The sequence below is a fragment of the Electrophorus electricus genome, chromosome 15 (assembly GCF_041902795.1).
Source record: "Electrophorus electricus isolate QZ-2024a chromosome 15, ASM4190279v1, whole genome shotgun sequence".
NCBI lineage: Eukaryota > Metazoa > Chordata > Actinopteri > Gymnotiformes > Gymnotidae > Electrophorus > Electrophorus electricus.
The window spans coordinates 12,956,931-12,971,715 of NC_137511.1; the positions used below are offsets into that span (position 1 = coordinate 12,956,931).

The following is a 14,785-nucleotide window of genomic DNA, read 5'->3' on the forward strand; positions in this document are numbered from 1 at the left end:
CACCCACAGCCTAACATACTGCCACACCCACACAAACACATACCCAACACACCCACCCACACACCCTCCCTCACTCCCACACTATGCAACACCAGGCCTGTTCTGTGCACTGCTCTGAGGTGCGTAGGCAGCTCCCTTCATGGATTCTGCACATTTTGCCGGGCCCGTCTGACGGTTAGTGTTCAAAACTATCCGAAACCCTTCATCCCACATCCTCCGACACAGACCCCCAGAGCCTGGAGGGCCCCGTTACACGCATGGCCCAATGAGTTCAGGCTTGCCTAGTGCATCCACCTGAGGAGGGTGCGGGCAATAGGAAAATCCGCTCTGCTAAACTCCAGCTGTTTACAGCAGACAGGTCTCAGCCCCTCCCCCCAGCTCCAGGACAAAACCCGTGGACAGATGAGATAAACTCATTTTGGAAATGGAGCGTTTCGCAGTTCAGCCCCAACAAGGCGGGCTCCAGTTTTCCATAACTCCAGTCCTTAATTGGATCCTTGGGGCTGATGGCTTTCCCAGTCTTGCCTTCCTCTCCTCGGCCCGTCGCGTCCGCATCGCTTCCCTGTCTGCGTGGCTGAGGCTCCACGCGGGGTTGAGGTTGGAGCTGGGGGGTGTGTGGGGGTCCCTGGGACGGAGGGTGGGGCAGAGGAAATGCTGCAGCCACAGGGGAAGCCAGCGTGTGGAGGAGTTTGAGGGCTGTGCGTGCCCACTGTGCTGCTGGTTTGTCTCGCTCCACTGCTGTTTAGGGGCCGTCATGCTGATGGACTGCATGAAACGCCTGTCCTGTCAGCACTAGATGAGGGGTATGGCTGAGTTAGAGCAAAACAGAGATGCACACACACACACACACACACACACACACACACACACACACACACACACGATGAATGCATATATAGTCCTGGGAAGAGTGAATGGTTCTTTCCATCATGTCAGTGGTCCTCAATCTAAACTCAGGACTGCCATCAACCAAAGTACTGCCCCTCGTCTCTCACACGTGCACGCTGGCACACAAGCACACACACGGGAACACAGAGGTGCACGTGCACACTGGCCCATACACACGCAGGCTCACAGACTAGCAGCCATGTGCACAATGGCACACGCAATCTCTCAAACACACACACACACACACACCCACACACACACTGGACGCTGAACTAGACTGGTAAAGTGGGAGCTCCACACCCCTGCCAAAAGCAGCTCTCCCGTTACCTGCGGCTTGGGGAACATGGCAGGGAAAGAAAGGGAACATGTACAGGCTGCCTATGAGAGGCTGAGGTCAGGAGGTCAGTCAGGTTGAGGTCATGAGGTCAGAGGGTACATGGGTAAGAGAGGGGACAGTGCTGAAAGGGTTACTGGATGATGGCGTGACACTGAGCCTGGCAGGGTGGAGCCCACAGGTTTATTTAAAAACTGCAGCATGCACTGCATCTCCTGTGAAATCCAATGAGTCTGAATGTCTAAATGGTGTCCAGTGGCACGACCCAGGCATGACCTTCCAGAGGCCCCTCGCCTACACAAACACGCTGGTGTCTGGAAGAGAGGACTGATCGGGTGCAGCGGCACAAAAGAGGAAAAATGGAGAGAGAGAGAGAGAGAGAGAGAGAGAGAAGGGGGGAGGGCAGCAAAAAGACAAGATGATAGTACACATGCATGGTTGTCCTATAAACGGCTCCAAGGGTCTCTCAACAGCACCTGCACATGCCATGTGACTGGCGTGTGCGCAGTGACCAGTGTCATGAAGAAAAGGAAAAAATAAATAAATTCAAAAATCTCTGTGACTCTTGTTTTCCACGATGGAAAGCAGAACATTGCAGAGGCCCGAGGCTGGGCCCTCGACCATCTCAACCAGTCCGGTACCGCCACCACATCAAGAGCATGCCGGTCTGCCACCGCAACAGCACCGAACAGACCCGGTTACTTTAAGTGCAATATGTCTAACTTTTACAAAGGGCTATTTAAACTGAGAACACTGCCAGCATACAGGAAAACCATAAAGTACAGCCGTTTATGACTGGAATATGAGAAATGAGTGCAAAATTGCCAGCTTGGCTTTCACTCGGGCCGCTCTGTACTGAAGCTACATAGAACAGATTTCTCTCATTTCACCAATGTGCACATTTACGCTCAGGGCACAGCTTAGTGTCTTGAGTGAGCCTAAGGAGAGTGGGCTCCAAAACAGCTGTTTACAGTCAGAGAGCAAAAAACATTTACGTTCCAGTGATGGAAATGTTTGGACTTAGACAGAAGCAGCAGGAGGAGAATAAAACAAAGTCTCTGTGATGGGAGCTGCCAGGAGAGACAGACAGACAGAGAGAGACAGACAGACAGACAGAGAGACAGAGCGCTCGCTCGCCCGCGCTGATCTACCACAGCAGAGAGACAGAGATAGACCCATATACAAATATCACCCCAATAATTAGAGGCATTTGTGTTTGCAGTAAATGTCAGAATAAATGACCTTCCTTATGAAGCACTGTTTTAAGAAAATCTCAAATTGTTTTGGTACCAAAATATCACATCAGACTATATATATTCTTTACATTCTCTAACTGGCATAAAAATACCAAATCAAGGAACGTGTCACTTGAATTATTATTATTTTTTTTATTTGGCATGGCGGCTTCCTATTTAAACTTCTTCAAAATGGAATATGTGGGCAAACATTTGACATTATAAAGTCAATATATTCAAAAGAGCAAATGTGTGGTCATCAGAAAATACAGAACAGATTTCTTCTAGAGTCATGGAGTGATGCAGGGATGTAGCTTAAGTCCTACACTATTTAACATCTGCACGCATGACCTAGCAGCAGGACTGGACCAATCCCACATGCCAGGCCAAACTTTACATGACTCTGGAATCACGTGCTTGCTCTGTGCTGACGACCTCGTGCTAAAGTCACTCACTGAACAAGGTTTCCAGCAAAGCCTGTCACTCCTACAGCAGTACTGCCAGTGTCTCAGCAAGACAAGAATCACGACTTTCCAGAAGAGATCCAGATCTCAGGAAAAGAGATATCAGTTTACCTACAGAGGACAAATGTTAAAACTCAACACAAGCTATACTTACCTGGGTACTGAAATGAACTCTTTGGGGAGTTTCGGCTGGGTCTTTACCCCCACAAATGCACATACAACACAGAGCAGAACTGGGCCTTCATATCCTACACATGCACCATAACAGATCAGAACTGGGCCTTCATGTCCTACACACCCCCAGCTGCAGCAGAGAATCTGTTTCTGCCAAATATGCAGTCTCGCCTCCAGAAAGCAGTTTTGTACAACCATAACTGATAGTTTTACATTTCATAAATATGTTTTACATAATCTCTGGTAATATTCAGTTCTACTTTTGCTTGTTAAAAGTATAAACAGCTGCAAACTTTCTGGTCCCAGTGATTCCACTGCTCTGCTTAGGCTAATCAGGCTATTTCCATGGAATCAGGTGGCACATTTTCAAGAGTCACTGAGAATATATCTGAGACTGAACTACTGCTTCTTATTGCATTAAACACATAGTAGGTTGAAAAACAAAAAACAAACATGATATTGTTCATATACACTTTTTACAAAGTAGTGACAATTTTTACTAGTGCAATTGCTCATTTGCTGTTTTTTGTTTAATTAATGTATTTTTAAAAATATATTTATTTAACTGGGATTAAAGTTTGTACAGTGTATGCCTTATTCAGGTTCTATAGCCTGTATCTAGGCTCTCACATGTACCCATAAAATTAAAGGTTCCACTGCTGATCGTCATAAAAAAAAGAGCAATAGAATACTGGCAATCACGCAGTCAGTCAATAAAATACATGATATAGTTTTTCTGGCCAATCACCTCGGTTCAAAGTCCCACCCCCTCTGCCTATTGGACCAGCACCTCACTGGCAAAGATAAAGACTCTTGCACCTCCTCCAGGAACATAATAAAAGACTTTAGCAGGATTTTAACCCTCCAGTATGATGATAAATGGAAAAATGACATAAAACAGCAAGGCAAACTAAAATGCTACTGATCCTTAAAATATACCATCAGTCTGGCGCATTATCTAAATATGAAACATGCACATGAAAGGACCACAGCCTGGAAGTGGAAAGAGGCGGATCTATAACATACCGCATCTACAGCATAAAAAACAAGAGGACAGACTGTGTAGGCAGTGTGATTGAATGGAAATGGAAGATACAGCTGCATTGTTTTGCCTAAAATATAAATTAATAAGAGAAAAAAATCTGAACATTAACAATTTGTTCAGTTCACTTTGTGACTGAAACCTCCTGTTATTCTTGGAGAGGAACCCATTTTTATGGCTTTCTGTTTATTCTTTTATTAATGTAATTTAACATTTTTTCCCCCTTCTTTTTGACACGCCACTTTACTTTTTTTTTTTATGCGGTTTTGGCAAAATTATGTGTAATCTCAGACACGCCAATAAAGAGAGCTGATCTACCACTGCAGGGTGCGCAGGCTGATTTACCACAGTAGATAGATAGATAGATAGAGAGAGAGAGAGAGAGAGAGATAGATAGAGAGAGAGATAGAGAGAGAGAGAGAGAGAGAGAGAACACACACTGATCTACCACAGTAGTAGACAGAGGAGAAAAAGACTCAAAGACTCTGGACCATGTGAAACATTTAAAATGCCCATATGCCCACAGTGGTTGACGAACCCGTCTTCTACATCCACGGCCGTGGCTGAGGTCCAGTTAACACCATTCGGTATTGAGCTCTGGTACATCGCAACACAGAGGGGCCCTCAGCCAATGGGCTCGTGATAGCGTGCTGGCCCGGGGACCGATATGCTGCAGTTACAGGATCCAATAGGTTGACTGGGATGGAAAAAAAAGAAAGAAGGTAAAAAGAGATGGAATAAAAAAGCAGGAGAAAGAGGAGGATGAGAAAAGAGTGAGTTCTGCCACGGCACCATCCACAGGAGAAGCAAGAACAAGAGAAAACCTAAGACCTTCACTCATAAAGCAAAACGTGCAACTGACTTCATCCTGTTTGGGAAAAACGAAAGCTTAGGAGAAATTGCATGTGTTGACGAGCAGTGTGGGTCATAACACCAGGGAGGTGTGTGTGTGGACCTGAATTCTGCTAAGGACAGGGGAACATTTGGAGCCATTCTAAAAGCTTCCTCCCAATCATGTGTTCTCAATTTCACTAAACAGGGATAAATCAAAACACACAAGTACTGAAGAGTGTCTACATGCAAAACACCTCTCCTCTCCTCACACATGCACACGCACGCGCACGCACGCACGCGCACGCACGCACACCCCAACACCAACTGCATGGTACAGGTACAGTTCAGTCATAACAACTGTCTCAAAGAATGCCGCTTCTATACAAAACGGCGGACAATAACTACTGAACTCCCGACATTTTCTCCCAGCCTGCATGTGCGACAGAGCAACTCAAAACTGCAGTCCCCTTGACGGCCACCGCGCTGCGTCACGTGGGACCGCGTGTGGGTTCATAGCAGTGTTCCAACGGACACAGCCGGTGCACGAAAGTGACAGCTTAAAGTGAAACCAGCCTCTCAGACACTCGGGGAGAGAAAGATAATAAAGGAAAGGGGGGGGCTGTGGGGGAGTGCAGCGGAAGGGGAGACGGAAAGAAAACGGCCTGTGGAGCCGAAGCGAGTGGAATGGAGTTGACCCGGACAAAGGACTGAGAAAAAGACCCCACAAGCACCACTACTTGTAACTTTTGTTCCACTGCGTTTACCATAGTAAAGAAAGCACAGAGAAGTGGCACTGAAGGCGTGGAGCTGTGTTCCTCAGGTGCCGGAGGAGCGCACGGCGCATGCTAAGCCTGAAGACGAGCGGCAGAGCAGAGAGATGCCTCGAGTGGGAGAGACGGAGGAGAACGTCAGGAGCAGAGATGAGGGAGCACACCAGCGCGTCCTCCTCCAAACGTCTCTCTGAACTGGAGCACTGCGAAGAGCAAGTCCCCAATCATCACCCTCTTAAATACGGGCTGATGTCACCTCACTGCAAGCCAACAGACATATGGCCTTACTATCATACACACGCACGCACGCACACATGCACGCACACGCATGCGCGCACATCTCTGTGGAAGTTTCCAGAGGAGAGAGTCATGGCTGAATGTCCAGCCCTGGGCACTCTGGATTTGGGCTGGATCTGCCAGAGTTCTGCTCTGCTTCTGGTAACGGCTGACTCCATTAGCTGCTCCTCTCCCTGCAAATTTCACTCTGCTCGGAGTGACTGATATTCGGCATGAGTCGGGAAAATTTTATACACATGTTCTCGTTCTCTCTGTCTCACACACACACACCCCCACACACACACACACACACACACACACCCACCCACCCACCTCTATGCTGTTTGTGCATGTTCAACAGAATGGAGCTGTGATTAGTGTATTAGTTGTGCTTTGAATTGGATGATTGGATGCCAAAGGGCCTGTGAATGGAATGGCGCTCTCAAACACAGCTCATGCTGTTCCCGGAAAAACCACCAATGTGAGTGCAAATGCCTCCATGACATGCATGCCCTCCTGCTCTTTGATTGGATGTAAGGATGCAAATAAAGGACAAGGTGGAGCTGTGGAGGGTAGGCCGGAAGGGAAGAGTGAAGGGGAGCTGGGGTTTCATAGGGACTAGAGCATTTAAGACCATGAGTGTGGTTCAGGGTGACAGCTAGCTCGCTCTCTCTCTCTCTCTAGATAGATGGTCCATTTTATCTCTCTGTATGTGTGTGTGTTTGTGTGTGTGTGTGTGTGTGTATATAGTACTGAAGAAACAATTACAAATGTGTGGTTGAGAAAGAAAACACATGTATAAAGTTGTTCTGTTTACGTGTGTGTGTGTGTGTGTGTGTGTGGGTGTGTGCGCGCGAGTCAGTCACGGTGAGCGGTAAGTGCACCCATGTGTTTGGCAGCTCAAAATACACAAAGAAACAGAGTTCAGACACACGTACACACACACAGCAACAAAAAAGGTCAAATAGCCTAAGATCTGCAGACACGTATGAAAGCATGAGTATGCATGAGAGCAATCAGAGCAAGCACCCCTCCACACTCCCCCACTCCCACACTGGGAAATGCATTTCAGAAATTCTTTTTGCTGAAATACAAAATCAAATCACACAGAAGTGTGAACAGTGAAGAATACAAAGAGACGTTCACTCAGCTGCCCTTCTGTACATGTGACTGGAGTCTAAAATTCCTGAATGTCAGGATCAGGTTATTAATCAGAATGCGCTGCTTCTCAGTGGGCATGCGCATGTGTGCTTGTGTGTGCGCGCATGTGTGTGTGTGTTTATGTGCATGCAATTGTGTGCACTTCCATGTGCGCTCGTTTGTGCAAACATAAGCGTGTGCACACAAATGTGTGTACGTGCGCATGCAGCTCTGGCCACTTACATGGCCGTTTTCTGGGGATCTTCTGTGGGTTGGTTATCGGTTTCCAAAGTGCAAACCTCCTGAAACATAGAAAGAAAGAGGGTAAGAAAGACAGAGAGAGATAGTAAGAGAGTCAGAGAGACAGACAGATAGAAGGGTAGAATAAACCCATCAGGTTTCATAACTGCCTTGGGGTTACTAAACACCTTTAACTACATTTCAGAGTAACCTGCTTAAAAATCCATCAAAATGTAGCGGAGAAAGAGAGTGTTAGAGAGGAACAGACAGAGCAAGAGAGCAAGTGAGAGAGAAACAGCCCTTTCTTGCTACTGTATCTGAAGATCTTTCCATTTTTTTCTCCTTATGTGGATAAAGTTGCCAAAAATGCCCTGAAGCAATCCACACAAACACACACGCACACGTCAAGAGTCCACTTTGTGCAAAGCGTCACTGGTGTGTGATTTTCCATGCATGGAGCTTCCAAAGTGGATGCGGACCAGAGCCATCATTTAATGTCATTACTCATCCTAGGCCAGACAGCACGGAAATCCAAAGTATTTTGGCCGAGTGACCAGACCTTTACACACAAAAGAATGAGAGAGAGAGAGAGAGAGAGAGAGAAATATAAAACAAAAGAGGGGAAAAAAGGAAAGAGCAGTAAAATAATTCCTTTCATAGTCGCGGGTGAAACGGTGAGGTTGTGGAGCCCGCATCCTAACGGAGGAGAGAGCAGGTGTGTGTGTGTGTGTGCGCGTGAGCGCAGCGGTCAGTGCGGATGCCACTGGCTCACCTCTCCTGGAAGTGTTTGGAGGGGATGAGTCCCGCACGGCCACTGGTGTGGCCGTCATGTTTGGCCTGCCACCACGTGACATCATCCTGGCACATGACCTGCAGGATGTCTCCCTTCCTGAAAGCCAGGCCTGCCTCCTTACAGGGAATAGCCTTGTCCTCCTCTGGGTTATAGTCGAACAGAGCCCTCACGTACATCTGCAGAATAATTGTATCATTATACATTAATCCTCTCAATCTCTGTAACCCAACCTTTGGCAATACAAATGCACCATTACTTCTCATGCAAACAGAGCACCTTGAATTGAGCTGCACTGAAGACAGACAGACAGAGAGACAGACAGACAGAAAGCAGCAGGAGTGAGCCCAAAAGCATATAAGCCAGTGGCTTGCGCTGATATAAGGAAGTGTGTGTGTGTACCTGCCATGTAGAGGCATTATGACAGCAGAGTATGGTCTGTCTGGGTCTGATCTATAGCTACATACACACCATACACACATGAAGACATTGCAAACACACTCCTTGTCTCACGCTCTCCATTTAATTACATGCTAACCATGATGTACAAACCAACCACAATATACATAAAAAAGAGGTAAACTTTTGTCAAAGGAGGAGATGCACACACACTTTGGATCATACTCACACAGGGGTCTGTGTACATCAACAGCATTTGACATAAAAAGTCATGGGAAAAACTCAACTCCTAAAGAGCATCACTCTTTATACACTAAGCTCCACTCCATCCATCCTTCATACAGCTGAGACACTCTGCTGTGTCACCACGGCGCAGAGCTGGAGCGCCGACCGCCATGACGTGCGACAGGTCTAGCCGGTCGAGGCTGGGGCATGGTTACCTTGGGCTCTTTGGCTGGGCTTTCCTGCTGCATGCCTGGCACCACTTTAAACGTGATGGCACCCTGGGACTGAGCCTGTCAACCAGTCCCCCCCCCCACCCACACCCACACACACACGCACACACACACACACACACACAAAGACATGGGCATTAATTCACCACATACCTGCCCATAATCAAAACGCTACCAAATTCACACTCCAACCAACATGGTGCACCATTATATACAGAATTATAGAATGCATAGGGTTGAGTTCTCACAGACATACTGTCTATACACACACACACCCACACACACCAGAATGTGAATGATGTCCTCAGGTTGCTTGTCATCCACAGGGATGCCATTGACCTCTTTCAGCTCATCTCCCACGTGTATGAGCCCTGCAGGAATGCACAGGAGAGGAGCGCAAATGCATGTTTAGTTAGAGCAACTACACAACCACTCTAAAGGCTTAGACACACAAATTTTCATTAAGGATTAATTCTGAAAATCATACATGATTGCGAGACCTTTGACCTGATCAGTGCCACATCCAAGTCACAGTACTAACACTGACAGTCTTCTCTTCTCTTAAAAGCTGATTTTGTTCAAGAAATTACAACTCATTTTGTTATTCACTGTTTATGTGTAAGATGACAAACTACTATACTACAGGAATATGCTACACATACTGAAAACAGGCATTACCACTGAACTTACAAATCAATTACACTTCAAAAATATTTGGTCCCATGCTAAAAATACCTGCATGTATTTTTGCACACTGAATCCAAATATGTTTTCAGAATTTATCTATGGGTCACAGTGTTTTTTGTTCCAGTACACATCATTATGTATAGTATGGGAAAGTCCCTCTATGTCGGCAGACTCCCGCTGCACACTGGAGAGGAATGTTTGAGACCAAATATAGGCAATAATCCCAACCCTGTACATATGTTACACATAACAACAGCCTTATTTTAATTTTTAGCTTTTATTTTATCAAGTAATACATTTTAATTGTAAAATGTAATTGATCTCCCACTTGAAGAAATATGCCTGAGAGAAAAATTTAACAAAAATTGAATTCACCATAAAAGGCACTATATAGTCCACCTACTTTTGTTTGTGGGACAGGAAAAATTGTTGACAATACTCTGACAACAATATTCCATTTAATCTGAGATTAACAATAACAATAAAGTCTTGACTGACAGTGAAGCAGCTATATCCCTGCCCCTACACTGGCACCCAGGCTGACGGAGGGAGACCATTCTCACCGCTTCTGTCTGCTGCACCGCCTCTCAGGATGCGGGCTATAGTGACGGCTCCTGTGTGTTCATCCCTTTTGATTGTGGCCCCCTGTTCTCACACACACACACACACACACACACACACACACACACACAGACACACACAGACACACACAGACACACACAGACACACACAGACACACACAGACACACACACACACAGACTTCAGTGAGCAAGACAAATGAAATGAAAAACAAAACCATTGCTTTGCCCAAACCCTATACAAACTCAACCTAAACCTTACCCCAACCCTACACCATTAGCGCGCACACATGCACAGACACACAAGTCATCTGGAGAGGTTGGTATTTGTTATCTTTTTTTCCCCCCTTCATTCCTCTGTTCAGTGCATCAGTATTCTCTGAAGCTGTTTTTGTTTCTAGAGGATGAAGATGAAGAGCTAATGTCATATAAAGGGTGGGAGTGTGAGTATATGTATGTGTGTAATTATGTGTGGGTGAGTTGAAGAAGGATGGAATTATATTTCAGATTTCTGACCAGGACAATCTAGATGAAATGGTGAATTTCATAAACATCCCTCAATTGACCCACCCTTCTGGTGCTCTGAAAACACACACACACAGTTTTCTGTGCCTCTTCAATACCCATTAGCCAGCTGACATCACTATTATGGTGAACTGCTAACCTCTAATGATTTTGTAATGTCATTATTTTGAAGATAAGTGTATTTCTTCAAGGTCTTTTGCTGAGGAGTTAAACGCTGCCTCTCTAAACGAAAGCGCAGCCCCTTGACGCAGTGCACAAGCGAAGTCTTTGCATATTTCCTCCTAATCACACAGAGGATGCAGTTAAGTGGCCCGAGGTCTGCAGCAGGGGGCAGATGATTGGTAGGCAGCCTGAAGAGGTGACAGCTTCAGTGAGGTCAACAGTACGCAGCCAGGAGGAAAAGCAGCCGTATGGGCGGAGATTTGGGGGTGGGAGCACCAGGGAGAGAGGCAGATATTGCCGCTTTGTTAATGTACTGTGCGTGACTACGGTGACCTTTTTTTTTTTTAGAGTGCTCAAAAAAAAGAAATCTTTTCATAGACAGAAAGAAAGCCTATTCATGTAAACAATATGTAAACAAATGCATTCTAGTTCATCTGTAATGCTAGCTCAACATTTGCAGTACCTTTCTAGCCCAGTAGTGGTCGGTACTGTTTGGCAAGAGAGCCCTCCCTTTACCCGAGCCTTCAGTGGTCTTGCATAGGCCTTCAGCTCCAGTGAGCCAGAACCTCTAATAGCCTCCAACAGTCTGCTATACTAACATCCAAAAAGCAGTGCAAAGAGTCAAATAAACAGGGCTCTCCCAAACCCAAACGAACCCATAAGACCCGCCGGGAAAGCCAGAAAATAAACCATCAACAGTGACACCTGCTAATGGCCTCAGAACTACAGAGGGATGTAAGGAACCATGGGACAATGATTATGAGCACTGCATGGTAGCGGAGGGTCTGCCTGCCCATTCCACCACACACATGATGGATGGCCTCCAAACAAAGGCTGCAGCACACGACGCTAAACTAACCAACCAGACTCATCATGCAGGGCAGCATTTAACCACTAAATGGTCAATGTCCTTTATGTGCATGCAGGCACACACCCACACCCACACACACACACCTGCACGCACGCGCACACACCCCCACACACCCGCACCCGCACACACATCCCTTAACCATCAAAAGGTGTGCTCTCATTCTCCTGGAAATGGCGTTTGGGGAGAATGGAGAGAGGCCCTCCGATTTGGCACACAAAACTAGAGTCTTTCCGCTCTCATTATGAAGACATATTTAGCCACTGAGGCAGGCACACTATAAATGACAAGGAATGCACTTATATAAAAGAGACAAAGAGAGAGAACAAGAGGTTAACTAGTGACAAAAAGCAAAGCCAGCACGAGAGGCATGAAGAGAAAGCGCAGAGGCAGAGTGGGAGAATTAAGTGTATTCGGAGGCCAGCGAGGTCCAAATGACTCATCAGTAAGGTGATCCTCCGCGAGCAGTTACCCCGCTGATCAGGTCCACATGCAGACAGCTGCTGTCGCAAGGACGGGCCGAAGCGGAGGGCTTCAAGCGCCTGAGTGGGTGAGGGTCAGGGGAGGGGTCCCACAGCCACCAACCACATACGCGTCACACAACAAGTGGACGTTAATTAGCCATCTTAAGACAATGCGGGGGGATGGATGGAGTGTGCATTTTAAAATACATTCTGCCGTCTCAGACACTTCATATGAGTTATTTAACATGTGCGTGGGCAGATTTGGTTCTTGGTTTTGAGTGAACTGTCTCATCAACTGATCTTTCAATGTGACAATTCCACTCTACCTCTTGTCCCACTAATTTAGCTAAAAGTGGAACCTAACTGACACAAAAACCCTCAGCAATAACACCTCCAGTATTTACAGTGCTGCACACTACCTGCTATTAAATCGGCCATCAAACACAAGGCCAAGCACCATCAACACTATCTGCACGAATGTGCAAATCCATTAAAAAAAAAAAAAAAAAAAAAGCCTCAGAAAACGTAATAAGCCTCCAGTGACTGAGCCTGAGTTTGACATTAGGACTGCTTTTGACCTCCCAATGACCTCTGGCTCCCAGATGGCCCATCGCCATCATTAAACCATCGCTCATAATAAATGATACCACACACACACACACACACACACACACACACACACACACACGTCAGCACTCATTTGATGACTCCATTATTAACAGGTATTATGTTAAAAAAAGAAAATTGCATCTCATTACATGAATAATGGTTGAGGAATTCCTGCTGAAGTGCTGGAAATGGGTCTTAAACAGATGGGAATAAATAAGGATGACTGGAAGCAAATGGGAACGAGGAGGAAAGGGAAGTGGAGACCTGGGATAAAACGCTTCATTTCGGCTCTTATTTCATCCCTTACGTCTCCTGTAGTATAGCCTATAAGGCTAGACACTCATTATGCACTCATTGTGAAAACATAGTTAACTGAGTTTTCTCAGAGCCACAGACAGGCACACGAACGTGCGTGCGTGTGTGCCTGTGCCCCCTCTGGTAACACACACAATGGAACTGGTTATACTTTTTGCATGCAGAGGTCTATACTCTGATTCGACCAGCTTTCATGTTAACGGGTATGTGTATACAGGAATTATCAGTGACTACACCCAGCGGTCCAGTTGTCATATTGCCGCCTATGACTGTTTGTTAAGTCTGTTTTTATTGCAATTATCCCACCAAGAAAACAGCACGTTCACATGTCAGCTCCTGTTCCTGTAACGACATCAGGAAATGCCTTCCCCAGGACACCCCGAGACTTGGCTACACAAAGACCCCAGTGTGCGCGCGCGTCTGCATGCATCATTGCGTGTGTGTGCCCTTGCACATTTCCCAAATTGCCTGTAATTTTATACAGGAGAACATGCAGAAATGCCAAAACATGGGCGGTTAGGCTAGGCAGGGGAAGGACAGGCGTATTAGGACAGCAGGCAGAAGGACGTAGAGAGAGAGGACCTGAGCTCTCCTCTTGAGCAATGACACAAAAGACCAGTGAAACTAGTGACCGACATCCACATATCTGCATAGAAAAGGTCCAGAGCTACGCATTCAGAAATCTCTCCTGCCCAGTGATAATATGCACCATTATCCAGCAGGATACAGGCCTATATAGCCTATAATACAGCCTTTAAAAATAACTGATGGCAGGCTTATCAAAGCCTAGTGTCATCAACAAATGGGTTCAGCAGAAAAATTTGAACACGGTAACATATGCTCTTTCATTTCTGAACTCAGCTGGTGGTTTCCAAGACGCAACGCGAGACCTTTCACTGAAGTGCTCAAAAACAATTTTTTTTTTCTCTGAACTCGTAAGTCCCAAGTTCTGGCTGCAGTGTGTCTGTCGAAACTTGCTCTGTTACCAGAGTACAGAGCTTACTGCCAGAAAGGGCGAGGGACTGGTTGCAAAAGGAAACCGGCGTTCTAGGACGTCTTGCGTCCTTCTAGGACAAGCTTTTGTGATATGGTCTGAAGACGACATCTGCATCTTAAGCGTCTTAAGACGCTTAAGATTAGCTGAACCAGCAGACATGTTCTCTACAAGAATGAACTTTACCATGATCCCAAGGAAGGGCTCTGCTAGCAAAGCTCTCCATAATACAATATGACGTCATGGTAATGGCGACCCCCCCGGTACAAATCCATTACCATTATTTATTATATTTAACGTTATGAATTGCAGTGCCCCACCCGCACTGGAGTGAGCCAAGCGCTGTCCCTTGCCCAGTCACCCAAGCTCACTGCAGCTGCTTTCAACTTTCAGCCATTACGCAGAGCAATCATTCTACTTGACTATTTATTTTGACAACCACTTTCCAAATGGAAAAACAGGATTCCTGCCAGATGGATTCACACCGTCCCCAGATGCACACCGTCCCCAGATCTAAGCAGCAAACTGCTCCGATAAACCG

At 46.2% G+C, this 14,785-nt stretch overlaps 1 protein-coding gene across 6 annotated transcripts in view; it reads right to left on the reverse strand.

Annotated features, from left to right (window-relative positions):
• Window positions 1-14,785, reverse strand: part of mpp7a (MAGUK p55 scaffold protein 7a) — a 91,743-nt gene that overhangs the window by 34,222 nt on the left and 42,736 nt on the right. For all 6 annotated transcript variants that reach the window (XM_027021541.3, XM_027021542.3, XM_027021539.3 and 3 more), the window contains 5 exons: window positions 10,292-10,373; window positions 9,327-9,412; window positions 9,027-9,101; window positions 8,170-8,366; window positions 7,401-7,459 (listed from right to left, as the gene is read on the reverse strand). In XM_027021541.3, coding sequence (XP_026877342.2) covers window positions 7,401-7,459; window positions 8,170-8,366; window positions 9,027-9,101; window positions 9,327-9,412; window positions 10,292-10,373 — 499 coding nt within the window. The remainder of the gene's footprint in view (window positions 1-7,400; window positions 7,460-8,169; window positions 8,367-9,026; window positions 9,102-9,326; window positions 9,413-10,291; window positions 10,374-14,785) is intronic.